At 41.4% G+C, this 17,126-nt stretch overlaps 1 protein-coding gene and 1 long non-coding RNA gene across 10 annotated transcripts in view; one reads left to right on the top strand and one right to left on the bottom strand.

The window, feature by feature from the left end:
- Nucleotides 1–17,126, top strand: part of LOC310671339 — a 316,331-nt gene that overhangs the window by 86,284 nt on the left and 212,921 nt on the right. The gene's annotated exons all lie outside the window — the stretch shown is intronic.
- Nucleotides 1–17,126, bottom strand: part of ARHGAP26 (Rho GTPase activating protein 26) — a 192,702-nt gene that overhangs the window by 137,657 nt on the left and 37,919 nt on the right. For all 9 annotated transcript variants that reach the window (XM_083427074.1, XM_083427078.1, XM_083427080.1 and 6 more), the window contains exons 2-3: nucleotides 2,629–2,724; nucleotides 1,499–1,560 (exon numbers count right to left, since the gene is read on the bottom strand). In XM_083427074.1, the coding sequence (XP_083283200.1) occupies nucleotides 1,499–1,560; nucleotides 2,629–2,724 (158 nt within the window). The remainder of the gene's footprint in view (nucleotides 1–1,498; nucleotides 1,561–2,628; nucleotides 2,725–17,126) is intronic.

Raw genomic sequence — 17,126 nt, 5'->3', positions numbered from 1 at the left:
TATTTGTTTAACAAAAAAATTATATGCCGCTTGCTTGAAGCTTCTAAACAGTTTACAACAAATAAACTTTGAACACTCAGACAACAATAACAAGATGGAGTGATGAAGTCGCACAACAGTTAGGGTAAATATTAGATCCTGAAACAATACACACACACAGAGAGAGAGAGAGAGAGTTCTAAATTTCCGAAGTGCGGCAGTAACTGAGGTAATGACTCTGGGCTTGTCAACATGACTGATGAATCTTGCTGAGAATTCAGTTTTCCCCTTCAAAATTTATCTCAGCAGTCTATACCTGTGAGAGTTTAAATCTGATTCCTTCCATCCAAATTTACAGTTTAACATCCACGCGTGTCCATACATGTGGGCATTTACTATCCCAATATACTCACAGAGCTGGGCCTTCTTGGTTGCAGTGCCCAGCTTACTGAACTCCTTATGTGAAGATGTCATTGGCCCCCTCCATAGTCGTTCTGTTAGCACCTCTCTTTTTTGCCAAGCTTCTGGGCTGAGATTCTCCCCCCTGCTAGTGTGAATTTTAGCTCTTCTACCTTACCGCAATTTATATTGTGCTTTTCTTTTCTAACTGCGTACATGTGTTTCTGCTGAGCTGATCAACAGGTGTTTGGAAACAGTAGCAAGAGAACTGGGATCTAGCTCTCGAAGAAAGAGAAAGTGTGCAACTACCACAGGCATACATGTGTGTGGGTGACGGTGGCATCTGTCTGTTGCTGAGTTATTGGAAGTATCTGTGAGGATGGAAAATGTGGACACACTCAGCACATTTGGCCCATCTCTACAACAACTTCTACATTCAATGCTATCAGGGAAACTTTACTCCAAGCGAGAGCAAAAATGTATAAACAAGCTGTACTGGATAATTGGGTCTTTGTTCTCTGAGTGCCAGACCAACTGGATTCAGTGGCAGGCAGTTCATCGTGGCTTGCCCTCCCTGTTATGCTGCCAAGACTTACTCCCAAAGGGATGAATATTGCTATTCTTTGAGGAACAAAAGCTGACAATTCTGGCTGTTGAGCTATACCATGGCCATTGGCCAAAGCAGGCAAGAGCGGCACAGAAATTCTTCACAGTCTTCTTCCCATGGCCAGCAGATATATCAAAGCCTTGACACTGCACAATGTATGCCAGGGGGTGAGGAGTCTGTGGCCCTTCAGATGTTGCTGTAGTACAGCTCCCATCATCCCAGACCAGGCTGGTGGGAGCCGATGGGAACTGGAATCCAACAGCATCTGGAAGGCCACAGGTTCCTCAGCAAAATGCACCACCTTGGCTTCTAAACACAGCGCACTTACAGACCCTAAATCACTTATGCCAAGGAGACACTCTGCTCAAAACAAAATATTACATGGCTGCTATTTCACCTAGACCAGACTCTAAGTTTTCCCAAGGATTGTTCCTTCCCCGCTTCCACTGCTATAACTCCCAAAAGCTCATCATCGATTTTCCTCACATTATTTTGCATACACAAAGTCCATACCATGCGCATGCGCTCATCTTCTAAATTCCTAAGAACAGCAGCAAACTCTTGCAGGGATTTTGCTGTGGGGGGGGGAGAGATAGAAAAACATAAGTTTGGTCACAAGAAGGACTGTTTTCAATATATGCTACCACACATTTCAATTTTTGTAAGGCACATGCACATTAAAATGTAAACGAGGAGGGTTTCTGTTCCACCCAGCAAGCAGAAACACTTGTGCTGGTGGAACAACTGTAACACTGTGTGGCTGAATGTTTTCCAGCAGAAAAATGAAGAGCAACCCATCCCAAAATGGCCCCTGGAAGAATTAATAATAGAAATCCTACTTGAATAGGTCGGCTTGTCATTTTTTCCAATCCAAATATCAACACACTACCTGTATACCTCCAGATCCTTTGGAGGATGGGGAATAGAATGAGAAAGGGGGTTGAAGGAAAGGGGTTTTCTGCCCAGTGTTGAATCAGGGACCCTAGGCAACTACGTTTGCTCTTTATAAAAACAAAACTGTTGGAGAACCAAACATGGCTCACCTGCTGTCTTGCCAAGTTGCTCCCTTATTTTTATCTTCCAAAAACAGTACAATAATGCTTGATTCAAAAAGTCATTTGACACACACGGTTGAGCACACATGTGCAGTATTCACCTATTTTAATTACATATCATTCGTCTCATTAGTGTAACTACTCCGTAATATTCTGGAATAAAGCAGGCTAAAAAATATTGCCTGCAGCTTCCTGAAATCATAACTAAGGGAGCTAATTCTGGTTTAGGCAGCAGGTAAACGTCATTCCATTCTTCATTTATTTACTCTGTTTTGTCTGATAGGTGTACAACTGCCCACAGAATATTACAGCCTGCACTTTCAGATGGGGAACTAATATTCAACGTCTATTCCCTCACGGACCTAAGAAGCTAAACTAAAAGGAACCTGTGCTTTCAGACCTAATTCATCACTTTTGGACAACTTCTGTTAACCAGCTGAAAAAGTGATGACTAATCATTTACAGACTCATTATTTGCTGGTCTACTGTGTGTGGCATTTTACACATATGGGGGTTCCTCCTGCTAAAGCAGAATTAGCCAACTTGTACCAAATGCTCCAGCGGCTTCTGAAGCCTGCCCACACTTACCTATGCATATTTCATCATCTGTTTCTGCATCTCCTATACATCGAAATTTGAAATCGTTCAAAGAATCTGCAAACTTCCGCTTTGCTGAAGACAGATCTAACACACACAAAGAGAAGAGAGAAAAAATTATGCATCCATATTAGGTAATAAGATGCAGGATACAAGAATCTAACTTCCTGACGGTTTTAGATTAATCTCCTTCAGCTCAATTATGCTCAGTTTGAAAGCACACAGGGCTTCTCCTCACCTTAAAAAAACCTCTGAAGGGAATTGTATTGGCACATAAATAAGCCGCAAACTAGACCCCACGTATAATTGGGGATGTAGCATTGTCTTACTACTAAAGCTTGATTTATGTACACTGCCACACTACTCAAGAACTGCAAGACTTTAAAAAAATATTCTACCATTTGACATATGTAACCATGCACTAGGATGGAATTCTTGCTTAAATCTAAGCAGCCTTGCTCAAAAATAAATATTGGAACAAGAGCAGGATTTTAAAATGTTCTAAAGAGGCAAATAAGCACCAGCTGCTTAAGTCACTAGCACGCATTCCAAAATTTCCTTGTTCCAAACTGGAGAGTGCAGGTTGCTAATGCTAATTTTCCTATTACTATACTAATATTGTATCAAGGTGAGTAAAAATCAAATTACATTTTAATTTAAAAAATAAATATATTAGCTCAATTTTTCAATAATGAGAAGTCCCTGTATCAATTTAAAAAAAAAATTCTAAAGGAAATCTGGATTTAATATAAGTATATTACTAGGGTCTTAAAAGAGAATAATTTATACCTAAAAACTAAAACTTTGAAACAGATTGGGTAATAACTCCAAACTTTTCCATTTTCCATAGAGATGCAACAGCTGCAGCAGTTGTAGCTTACAATCTCTGCTGTTATGAGATAGGAAATAACCCAACACTGCCCTTCTCAAGAAGAGAAACACCGGCATGGGGAACAATGTAAAAGGGGTCAACATTGTGAGTACCCAGGGCAAACATAATTGCCTTTAATTACTTAAAATAATTATTCTACCTTGCCTTTTCCATCCAGGTTGCTTGCTGCATTTCTTCCCCACCCCCCAAAATACCACTATAGTGTTATTTTCAACAATGCAAATAAAATAGTTTGCACGTTCTACGTGACCCCAGTCTGATAAGGACAGGAATGTTCCTTTGATACCAATATTGAAATGTCACACCATTCTCAGAAAGGCTTCTGGGAAAGGAAGACTTTAGTGGCAGGCACAAAACACACACCAGACACCTTCAGAAAAAAGACAGATCACTCCAGCCTTCATTCCCTGCACAAATGCTTGCCCTTATCCCCCCCCCCTCACCACACACACATCAACCTTCCTTATATATACCATGGTTGTGAAGACTTTAATAGCCCAGATATCAAAAAACACTGACACTTTGATTTCTTAGGACAAAGATCCTAGAGGCTTTCAGTGCATTGCAGAAAGCTGAATTCAGGATGCAGATGCAGCATCCATCTGCACAATACATTTAGAACAGTAATCATACAGTCATAGCTACCCCACAAAGAATCCTGGGTTTGTTAAGGATGTTGAGAGTTGTTAGGACATCCCAGTTCCCCTTGCAGAGCTACAATTCCCAGGGTGGTTTAATTCCCATATATATGGACGTGGGTGGCGCTGTGGTCTGAGCCTCTTGGGCTTGCCAATCAGAAGGTCAGTGGTTCGAATCCCCGCGACAGGGTGAGCTCCCGTTGCTCGGTCCCAGCTCCTGCCAACCTAGCAATTTGAAAGCACACCCAAAAGTGCAAGTAGATAAATAGGTACGACTCCGGGGGAAGGTAAACGCCGTTTCCATGCGCTGCTCTGGTTTCGGTGTTCTGTTGCACCAGAAGCGGCTTAGTCATGCTGGCCATGACCCGGAAAAACTGTCTGCAGACAAACGCCAGCTCTCTCGGCCTGTAAAGCAAGATGAGCGCCACAACCCCAGAGTCGTCTGCGAGTGGACTTAACTTTCAAGGGTCCTTTACCTTTTTAATATATATATATCTGAGTTTTTAATACTGTTTGAAGGGCTATGCAAGGGACAAAGAACCATAAGAAGGGGCAGCAGGGGCCTTGAAATTCCCGTCCACAGTTAGCACCTGGGTTGCAGACTGAGCAGAGAGGCACACAGGCCAGTCTTCTCCAACTACGGTAAGGTGTAACAGAAATACAATACAGGAATTATTTCCAAATGTCCATCTATACACACAAATATAGCACAAATGTGTATCTTTAAAAAAAAATTTTTTATCTAAGATGTGTTTCTTTTTCTTTTTACTCACTCTATTTCCAAAGATCAGAACAGGAGTTACACTCACATGCTTATAAAATAAGATATGGGACCAGTGCTGCAACTTCAAAATGACCCTTCCATTGATATGGAAAACAGCAAAGGAAACAGCAACCCTTAAGAGCGAAGAGTGGACCTGTGATTGCATGGCATGGAAGGCCATATGAAACTGTGTAAAAAAATTAAGTACCACCTTTCAATAAATTCAATTAAGTCACATTTAAACAAAAAACAAAAAAAACCCCACTAGCTCTTCAGTTGCTACCAGATGTTATCCAGCAAGCCTAATTTGAGTGGAACAACATAATCCACTTAATAAACCAAATCAGATAATCCCCAAGCCTTCCAAAAGGTTTTGTTTTGCAAGCAAGACCCACTTCTATGTTGTGCATATAGAAGAACTAAACCCTCTCCGAAATGGAAGGGCTCACTACGATTCAGAGGTTAACCTGTCTACTCAGAAGCTATGCCAGCTTTCTGTCATTCCATTTATAATAAGGAAGCAAATGTTAATTACACACAGCGTCGTTTCCTTTTCTGTAAGATGCATGCTGACCTCATGCCACTGAGTTTGTTTGCAGAGTATTCTGCTACACTTTAGTCTTCTATGCACACACATCCATAAGCTAGAGTGGTGGTTTGGCTATATTATGTGTTGTGAATTCCCATTCAAAATGGATTTACTACAGCATCATTCAATCTTGTTGGCTCCTGGGAGGAATCCAAGTGCCACATTCCACCATAAAAGGGAGGAATGGAAAGAGACTAGTGTAAACTGCCAAACACACAAAGTGGAGCTCAATAAACTCCTTTAAAAACAAAAAAAACATGAGCAGGCAGCAACCAAGACTCAGCAGAATTTAGGGATTAAACAGTCACTATTAGAAGGGGGGAACAACATTCTCAACAAGTGCAGTTCAAAGAAACCTCAAGAGAACACACTGTGGTCAGATTTCAGTATTCCCCAAAAAACATATTCAAAAACAAAGCCACTGGACACCAATGAGATGCTCTTCAGTACTCTGATGGGGCAGGAGGAAACAAATTTGGAGAGCAATTTTATTACTGGAAGTGAGCTCTATCAGTTGTTTATGTGGAAGCAAGCCTTATCTGTTCAACCAGGCATTGTAGTTAAGTGTTTGTTTTTTTAAAATGTAATTTGCATACCTGGTTGAGAAAGACTCTTAAGCAACCAGGTTTAGTCTATGTGCAAAATGATCCAAAATACCCAACAGAAACATTTAAACAATTGCTTTACTCATTTTTATTTATCCAAAACACTTATACTCATAAATAAATGCTTCATTATAAACCATTTACAAGTCAATAAAAGCAACACAGATTCTGCCATTAGGCTTAAAATGTATTTTTAAAAAATACAGGGCACAGGAAAAATGGGGTGGGTATTATGCTTAATAAAGATCGCAATAATATACTGCACCAAACTTGGGAGGCATGGGCAGAATTGCAGTAGCATTTTGGAACTCAGCCTAATGTGGCACTTTCAATTCATTCCATCTATTCGAAGCAGTATGGGAATTCTCTTACTTTGCCACTAGATGGCAATCTGCTACACCAATCATTAACATGGGCACACACAACTGAAAATTCTAACACTCCCCAATTTCCAGATTGGCCTAGTATTTAATTTCCTTTAATTCAGTGCTTCAGATTTTCTCAATTTAGAAAAAGAAAGAAAGATGCAATGCTATTTAAACATGTGTGCAAAGTCTGCTTGTGGGCAGAACACACACAGATGCAATCACCCCAGTGACTGATCTCAAGGGTGGTGGTTTGCAAAATCTTTCAGTGGCAATTTGCAGTCCTTCTATCCATGTAATAATTTGGGCTGCACCAAGGGGCAAAAATGTTCATTCATTCAGGGCGAGGACAGGAAGCACAATTCTTACTTTTAATTTGCTTGGGAATTTGCTTTGTGACATCAACACACTGCAAAACATGCTGGTAGTTGCATGACATTGTCATCATCATCATCATCATCATCATATCTCTCTCCCCCTCCCTCTCTCACAACCAACACACAGTGTGATTCCCAGTGGGCTCACTGTTCCCAGGAATATGTCAATGCAGTGGAAGGATTGCAGGAAGGAGGGATAAGGTGATCAGTCAAGGAAGGGCAGCAAATGGCTTGGGGGAAAGATGGGGGCAAAAACTTCAGAAAACGACTAATGGCTCACAAAGCGAGACAGGTGCCTGTATGTTTTGACCCACAATAAAAATGAAAGTTAATTTGTTCATCCCAAGAATCTGAGATTTAGTGGCTTCTAAATATTCTTTAAAACATATCAACACACATATTTTTACATAGTAGTTTGTTACTTTATTAGAATCTCAGTTTCCTTGAAAGCGATTTTTACAAACACACGGAAATAAAATTAAGACCAGTGTCATTTCAGGCCTCAGACTGCACACTTAGAGAGGTTCCCCCAAAGAAATATTTTTTCTCCTCATTAATATTTCCCGTTATTCATCTGGTTTTCATGAAAAGAAGCCGTTTTTCCTTAATGAATGGAAGAACTCGATTATAAAGTTATTCAAGAGCTGTGGAGGGATTTCCACGCAGAAACACAAATGAAACAGGATATAAAACACACACACACACACACCCCAAAAAATGCTTGCACAATCCTGACTGTTAAAAGCTAGATAAAGCAAGACTTTACGAGATCATTACAGATTTCAGCAGTTCTTCAAAATGTTCACTTTTTGATTCTGACATGTCCCCATGGGAAGGGCAGTTCACAATCGGAGGCTAGCCAACAGGAATGCCACTAAATATAATTAAGTTTGGCACACATTTAAGTTTGGCTAATATGCACACAGTGCTAAACTTGTCACATGGGCCTGTCACAGACCACCTTGCAGAAGTCCCTGGCTTAAATGTATGAGGGGGAGATCTCACATGTTGCAGCACGCAGGAGCTCAGATGAAGAAGGTAGGAGAGGGGAAGCTTTAAGGGCCCTTTCGAAGAAGGTGCAAAATGACAAGAAGCTAGACCTAACAACTCGTCTGCTTTAATTATGATTCTGGTGATGGTAGTTCTTTAGTTCCTTTGTGTGTGTCTTTTTCTTAAGGGCTGTTCTGCAAAACACAACATGCCTTTTTCGACAGAATCATGAAAGGGGACTCCCCTTTTTCATTTACAGTAAAAGTTAGAAAAGGGTACTTCTGCAATGTCTGAGTTTCAACACATTCTGAAGTAATTGCTGCATCACTGTGTTTTTAAGCATCCGCCCCTACAACTTCCAATGCTTTAAACAGGAATTTGAGAGAAGAAACAGAACTACACTTATAGCACCTACTGCGCTGTAATGGGGGGGGGGGTCATAGCAAGGACACAAATGGGGCCTTAGCACCAGAGAATACTTCTGCATAATTTTATCAGCCACAGCACTTAGGGAGTTGCACGCACCCCAGCAGAAAACAAAGTTTCCTACAGTGAAATTGATTGGTCAGCCAAAATTTCTTTTCTTAAATGCACAATTATTCAGCATTTTCATCAAAAGATAGAAAAAACGACTTCTTCATGGATGTATTGGGGGTTTGTGGGGGTAAGGGAGGGAGAATACCCTGAAAGACAATAACAAAATTAATGGATATATATTTTTACTAAATGTTTTTGAGTATTATCAGGTGTTATGAACATTAAAGAAAAGATTTACAAGACCAGTGATCTCTCACTCCAGCAGGTTTTGTTAAAATATTTAAGTGCGAACTTTTGGAAGAAAATATGGAATTTCCCTAAAACCATTGCTGGGTTATTTGTTTTACTTCCTGACATTTGCATCACTCATTTCCTCCATCAGGGGACTCTCAACATGGCATACATGAGGCTCTCTGGTGGAGTCTCAACCAGGCTCTGACCAGAACCAGATCAGCAAGGTGGTGGGTATTTACACCTTCATACTAGACCCTGGGACTGGGACTTGAAGAAAAATCAGTTGGTGTACACACACACACACTAATCTGCAAGTAGCAACTGCACTCCCAGTTTAGAACTTCATCTTCCACCTCTCAGATTCCTCTTGAACAGCAGCCTTCCAGAAGTTGTGCAGCTACAATGTCCACCAGCCCCAGCCAAAGGCTCCGCACCCCAGTGCCAATGGCTATGAAATCACATCTGCCTGTTGCTCTCTGGGCTGGCCTCTTCTCAGTTTTGCAACCCAGCATGCCATTGAAAACAATGGGAAAGGTGGTTTAACTCCACAGCCGAGAATTCATAGTTATCTCAGTAAGATAATATGCAAGTATATTCTTCTAGTTAAAAGTCATTTCAGAACTGTCCTCCTTCCAGGACGGCTCACATACAGTACAGTGGTACCTCGGGTTAAGTACTTAATTCGTTCCGGAGGTCCGTTCTTAACCTGAAACTGTTCTTAACCTGAAGCACCACTTTAGCTAATGGGGCCTCCTGCCACCACGCTGCTGCTGCGCGATTTCTGTTCTCATCCTGAAGCAAAGTTCTTAACCTGAAGCACTATTTCTGGGTTAGCAGAGTCTGTAACCTGAAGTGCATGTAACCTGAGGTACCACTGTATAACTGGATTATTATTAACATGGCCACAGGGTACAGGGTTGTAAAAGAGCCATAAAGCATCAGGGTTAGGCAGAAAAGCTTGCATAAAAATTCCTGCGGAGCAGGTTGTATACACTGCGGCATCCAGATCCATTAATACTAATTATAGTAGTTTAAAATGCAATAAAATAGAACCGCCCAAGGATATCCTTCTCCAGCAAGAGATATCTCTCCAGCAGGAGAAACTCCCCTTTGTTTTAATCATTAAGAGGGTAACTGGCCTAAAGCAACAAAACCGCTGTTCAAGAAAGAGAAAACTGCGCATCCTCAGAGAGTTTTCACTGCATAGGTGTTGGACAAGACTGACACTAAACAATGGCTTCTCTCTACCTTTTTAAACAGAAACTGAAGGAGAAACTCCCTCTGGAATAGACAGCTCAATTTTTACAAATTTAATCAACTCTGGTAATGATTCCTCCTTTGCACCAACACTAAAGGAGAAACAAGGGACCAAAAATAATGTCTCTTCCTTAGCATCCTCCCAGCTGAACCTATTTAGATAAGTGTCATGCCCGGCTTCTCACTCTATGTGTGGATTACAAGAATATACTGAATTTATCCCACAAGCCAACCTTTGTGTGCAAGTGGTGCCCCATTTCACAGTCTGTCTGAAGGAACTGACTCGGCTCAAGACCAGTTCCAGGTTTTAGCAACTACTAGAGAAACAGAGTCATGTTGGATGGTATCATTACTATTTCCAAGACTTTGCATTCCAACACTATTTCTTCCTCATGACCAGCTTCCTTCCCTCCAAAATCAACTGCAATCCTTCAAATCAAAGCATGCTGCCGAGTATCATCTAACAAAGATTTTCATTGTGCGCCAGGAATAATAAGGCTTTTACAACTGGGAGCTCATCTCTCCCTATAGGGCTGTCATATTTGCCCCAACAGAATTGATTCTGCACACACTCAACCTTCAAAAGTGCATAGTAACGAAACATCAAAAGAGAGGAAGACTTTCCAATTGGTTTCATCTGAAGATTTCGGGGGGGGGGGGTACTACAGAGCAAAGCAAAACAACAAATACCCTTTCAATACATGTTTGTGACAAATATGATAGATAAACGAGTTGGGGCAAATGTGGAGCATTGGCTGCTTCAGAATGAAAGAAGAAAAACACAAAAGACTTCAAATACAGTACCCATTTATTTTCACACAACATAAAAGAAAAACAATTTGAAGGTTTGCGTTCCACATACAGTGTCAAACTTTTGGCCTATTCAGCCTGGCACTGTCTATGACTCTTCAAGTTCTCTGGCAGTAAAAGCACTGCTCCACAACAGTGACCAGAGGAGGAATGACCGCTGGGGGGAATGCAGAGAGAATAAACACAATAAAACAAGCCTCTCTCATACTGGTCTCTGCAGCCACAGCAGGCACCGGAACCTTCCAACAGTTTGACTTCACCTCCAATGGCACACTCTGCCATTGTCTCTTGAGACGGACAGATGCCAACCAAAGAGTCAGTTAAAAGAAGCAGCCAGAAAATAAACCTGGAATATTATGCATGCAAAGCATACGCTCTTTGCCACTTTGCTGAGAAAGCAATTTCTTCGTGATGTGGCATTGTTTACATTTTTTCCAAATAGCAACTCTTTCACACATGTGCCATCCATGCAAAATCTGTACTGTATTCAAATCTTGCCCTCTCAAAAAAATGTGTGTGACATTCAGTGAAGGGTTGTACAGCATTTCCAACGACGTTGTCCTGTTAGCACAAGAACTTCCGCCTGTGCAACAGGATTTATTTTCCTCCTCTCCCAAGCATTCCTCCAAATCTGCTCCAGGGAGGAAAACACAGACCATTGTGAAAGTGGAAGTCCTAGCCTAACGGGATGACTTCATTGGATAAAATCCTAAAACAGTTTCTGGACTATGGTATCAGGAATTACAAACAGTACACAATTTACACGCAGAGAGCTTTATCTTGGCATGGCACTGAGATAGGCAAGAACATGCGGTGGGGTGTGTGTGGCAGCTTTAGAATCCAAAGAGTTGGTCCACAGTATTTTCCATGGTAGGGGGTACAATTTCCATTGTCCAATTAGTTACACTGGGCATAAATCCAGGGCATCTGGTTCAAGACATTAACATTTTATTAGGCATTACTGATGCAATGAGAAGCCAAAATGCATTTGAGACATGACTGACCTCATTATCTGATGCCACTTTTATTTTCACCCCCTTCCTCCATCAATCAGGTTAAAGAAAAATCAACTGCTGTTTAGAGCAGCAAATCTCCCTTTTGGGGGCTGGCTTTTACAAATGTGTGTCTGTAAAACGAAGCACACAGGTTGTGCTGCCATTGAACAGGACTGCTTATGCATCTTGGACAAACAACTAACTGCACTCAGAACACTAAATCGCCACTAGAAATTAATAAGGTTTCTTCGTTTTGATTACGAAAGTTTGTGGGTAAGTTTTTAGAATGAGACAACCAATGGCAGGACTTGTGGGACTGCTTAATGGTATTACTGCAAAGATCTCACGTAAAAGAGACAATAACCGCTACACTAAACTGGCAAAAGCCAAACAAACATGAGAACTTCAAGTGTGCTTACTCAAAAAGAAACATGGCTCTGTAAGATGCACAGATGTTATTTCTGTACTTCCTTTCAACAAATTACAGTGAGTTGCTTAATAGCCTTATATTTAAAACAGGAAATACACATCTTCCAGAGTTTATCCTTCCTTCCCTTTCTTCCTTTGAAGTCAGAAGGAATGGGAAGTTGAAAATTCATTTGCAGCAAAGAAAGTTAAAATAGTCTTTTAGCATAATCACCCACCAACACAGAGCCTTCTGCACCATATTTTAACCAGATGAGTACTGTAAACTATTAGAAGCGATACCACATTTTTCCATCCATCTACCAGGCAATGGAAAGATATAAACAGCCTGAAGTTTCCATGTCAACACCATAGCCATTGGGGCAAATTGATTTAGAGTAAATAGGGTACTGGACCACCAATCCCAGTCTGTCCATAGCCAATCTCCACCAGCTTGCTTTCCTACATTCAGCCTGTCCAGGGACTGGGACTGTCTGCAAGCCTCCTCAGCAGGGAGAAAGATGGAAACAAAGATAGAATTAGTTGGCAGTTCTGCTACAGTAGGTCTCCAAACCTACTAAGCCTGCCAGTCTCAATGGGCACCAACTACTATTGATCACAGCACACTCTAAGAAAATAGAGCATGGCTTCATAATGATGGTAAACAAATATTCACAGGTTCTCCTTGAGGACTTAATCCAATATTAAAAGCTAGACCTAGTTTGATGAAAGGTAGTTCAGGTCTGCTCAAATTTCAAACAAAATTTCATCCCACAATTATTTCAGCATGATTTCCTTGTTCCTCTAACTGCATTGAACACTAGCCTCTTGTTCCTAGGAGGCAGAGATCAAGGGAGCCACTCAAAAGACTAGAAATCAATTGGTTGCATCAACTGAATCATCACCACTGGCTTGTCAATACTCACTCTGTTTAGGGAATGGGAAGACTGCAAGGAGAAAAAGCACCTGTAATGTTTCAACTAAAGAACCACAAAAGCTCCTCCTTATCACCCAGCGATCATAGCTGTTGGAGCACATGTTAGGATACGCCTTTTCCCATATGTTACAGTCTTAAAACAGAGATTATATTTTGAAAGGTGGACTGGTTATTGCTTATTTGTAACACTGCACTCTGTTGCAATCTTTTGTCCTGGGGCTGACACTATCATGCATTCAAAGGTCACGTGAGAAGGTCTAAGGGCCACACAGGTTAGCTCCCCACGAACACGAAACTCAGCAGCTATGTCTACAGCTCAATCACATTTGACACATACACTTATCCACCCCCTTGCTTAGAAGAACTCTATGCACAACCAACAGTACACAGCGGCAGTGTGGCATGGGGCTAGCCCACACAGATCCAGACACCTTCACTTCTTCGAACATGTGAAGGGATCACATGAGCCTCTCTCTAATTAAACTGCAAGGCACATCTTGAATCACCATTTTAAGTAATGCAAATTGAATTTTTACTATACACCACAACCAATTTTCTTCTTCTTTCTTGCCTCTCTCTCTCCCTCTCCCTCTCAGTTCAACAAGAGCTTCAAAAAAAAAAAAAAAAAAGGATATATGTGAAACTCAAAAAGACAGCTCACAAATTTATGGTTTTAAGGGGGCCTTATAAAAAGGTATTGCAATACTATTCCTAAGGCAGGTGGGGATTGATACATACATCATTCTATTTGTTGTATGTTGCCTTTCCAAAAAAAGCGCTCAAGGCAGCTTACAACTTTAGAAAAAAAACATAAAAATCACATAATTACAAGTGTAACAAAAGTCACGAGCAATAAAAAAAATCAAAAAGTACATAATCAAATTAAATATTTTCCACATAAATCATAATAAGAACTAAAATAAAGATACAAAAATAATAATATCAGTAACAGCAACAACTCCCGCTGCCCAACAAAAACCCATAAACAAAGCACCAGCTTCAGCTTTTGTAGCTGAAGTCAGTCCAGGCCTCAGCCTCCCAGACCAGGTAGAAAAAGGCTTGCAAGGCAGGGAGGACCTTTTGTTTATACACACTCTCCTACATTTAGCTCATTTGGAATTCAAACTATTAGGAAGTTTCGATATCTCTAGAATTTCCAATATCAGGTCTGTCCTTGTTCCATAAAGTCACCGTTTAAGTCACAGGAAAACCAACTTTTGCAAAGTAAGAACAACAAGCTGACTAATTAGACATGTCAATTTCCCAAACATCTCTGTTCCCAAACCATATTGTAGCTCTACATAATAGATACAGTTTCTTTAGTGACACACGGAAAGAAGAAACTAAACAATAGTTCAGGAACATCCTTAAAGAAATATACATTGCCAGTAGTCTGAACTCCCTCATAGTTGGTCAGGCTCATTTTCCCAAAAATGGGCATGGGATTTTATATACAGTATGGCATGTTTAGGGACATGGGTGGCGCTGTGGGTTAAACCACAGAGCCTACGGCTTGCTGATCAGAAGGTTGGCGGTTCGAATCCCCGTGGCCAGGTGAGCTCCCGTCACTCAGTCCCTGCTCCTGCCCACCTAGCAGTTCGAAAGCAGGTCAAAGTGCAAGTAGATAAATAGGTACCGCTCCGGCGGGAAGGTAAACGGCATTTCCGTGCGCTGTTCTGGTTCGCCAGAAGCGGCTTAGTCATGCTGCCCACATGACCCGGAAGCTGTACGCCGGCTCCCTCGGCCAATAAAGCGAGATGAGCGCCGCAACCCCAGAGTCGGCCACGACTGGACCTAATGGTCAGGGGTACCTTTACCTTTATGGCATGTTTAACGTGTGATCTTTCTATCACATAGGTACCTTTTCAGAAAGAAATTCCTTATGACTAAAACTTTTTTTTTTTAAGTCCTAAATTACACCTTGTATAAAATCTAATAAGGCCACTGGGGCCGGGGCAGATAAAATGTTCTGTGGGCCAGAATAAGCCACTTCGCTTTCTCTATTATAAACCATTTCTGACTACAAGAATAGGTTCAAGTATTCAGGAGGGTGGGGAGCATATAAAATATGTTATGGGCATACCAACTGCTCCATCATGCCAAACCCTATAATGAGAAGTAGATGTTGGGGATTTAAAGCACATGGGCAGCTACATACAGAATCCTTCTGCTTCTCTTCTTCCCTTCCCATCTATGAAACAGCTTCTATCCATCCCAGTAGGGCTTCAAGACCAGAATTAACCCCTATCAGGAAGAGCACCGGAAAGGAAGGATGCAACACTCCTTAAAAGGTGTCTGAAAATCACCCCCACCTCGTTTTGTAGGGATTTGTCAGCAATCCAGTCATGACACACAATTTGGCTGCTTCATATCCAGCTTGGCCCTGAAGATACGAAGAATCTGTGATTTAGTTTCCATTCCTTAGCTCCAGATGCATTCCATTGTGAAGCTGGATTGATATACTACAGGGGTAGGCAACCTAAGGCCCGGGGGCCTTCTCAATCCGGCCCACAGACGGTCCGGGCCACAGACGTGTTTTTACATGAGTAGAATTTGTCCTTTTATTTAAAATGCATCTCTGGGTTATTTGTGGGGCCTGCCTGGTGTTTTTACATGAGTAGAATGTGTGCTTTTATTAAAAATGCATCTCTGGGTTATTTGTGGGGCATAGGAATTTGTTCATTATTATTTTTTTCAAAATATAGTTCGGCCCACCACATGGTGTTTCAGTCCACGACTGAAAAAAAGGTTGCTGACCCCTGATATACTAAGTCCTAAAGGTTTGGGGACCTGGGCTGTGTACGCACAATGTGTACGCACAATGTTTTCCTCAAAGAATTCTGGGCACTGTAGTTTACCCCCTCACAGAGTTAACAGACTACATTTCCTTGAGGGAAATGCTTTGAATAGCCTTTAAAGGTACAGTGAGTGTACAGTGGTACCTCGGGTTACATACACTTCAGGTTACATACGCTTCAGGTTACAGACTCCGCTAACCCAGAAATATTACCTCAGGTTAATAACTTTGCTTCAGGATAAAAACAGAAATCGTGCTCCGGCGGCGCGGCAGCAGCTGGAGGCCCCATTAGCTAAAGTGGTGCTTCAGGTTAAGAACAGTTTCAGGTTAAGAACTGACCTACCGAACGAATTAAGTACTTAACCCGTGGTACCACTCTACAGCCCTGGTTACCTGAGGGAGCAGCTTCTCTCAAATCGAGCTGCTCCTTCACAGAGATCCACAGATCTCTCCTCCATGAACAATAGGCACCAGCCTTGCCTATCTTTTGGAGACTGTAGAAAGATTTCTAAATGTAACCTATCATTTTCTGTTTTTAATACCTAGTTTTCAGTGGTAAGTTTTCTGTTTATTCTACTGAAGATTGCTGCATTATTTAAATTTGTTGTTTTAATGTATTCTGTACACAGCCCTAAAAAAAACACCTGCCTACAGCTGCTTCAGCAAACTAAAGATGCACTGTACATATTAAAATAATGGAAAGAGCAAAAAGCATTGCAGAACTTCAAGCACAAACAGGTAAAATGCCGTGAAGGTCACACAAATGCAGCACGGGACACGTAAGCAAAACACTTAGCCTTCAAGTTGCAGCATGAGTTGACAGAGAGAGCATCTCAAAGATAAATTCTATGCATCCTTTGCACTGAATGGTACAACACATCCCTCAGTGATAACTAGGAAACTGGAGCAAGCAAGCAATAGAGGACAGGTGCATATTGATAAATGCTACCATGCTTGCATCTAAGCAGGTACCAGTGTTAGGGGAGTGAGGGAAGAGAGTGATGGAAGACACTGCTGTCTTGATGCAGTGAAGAGAGTATGGGAAAGGAATAATTCATTCCCTGGCTGACTTTTTGACCCTACCAATATTTATTAGTGCTAGTTGCAAAGTGAAAGCAATACACATTGCAAAAATCTTCCCAGAGCTATTTATCTGGCCGAGTGAAGCCCTCTAAAGGCTTGGAAGCAACAATGACTCACCATCAGATCTTCCCCCCACTCAGCTGTCTCCTGCTTCTACCCCAAAGTTGAGATACGCAATGTAGTGTTTTTTATGTAGAGCAGCTGTGAAAAAGCCA

Source organism: Podarcis tiliguerta (assembly GCF_965153285.1).
Source record: "Podarcis tiliguerta genome assembly, chromosome: 2".
Lineage (NCBI taxonomy): Eukaryota > Metazoa > Chordata > Lepidosauria > Squamata > Lacertidae > Podarcis > Podarcis tiliguerta.
This window is presented reverse-complemented; position numbering and strand designations above follow the sequence as displayed.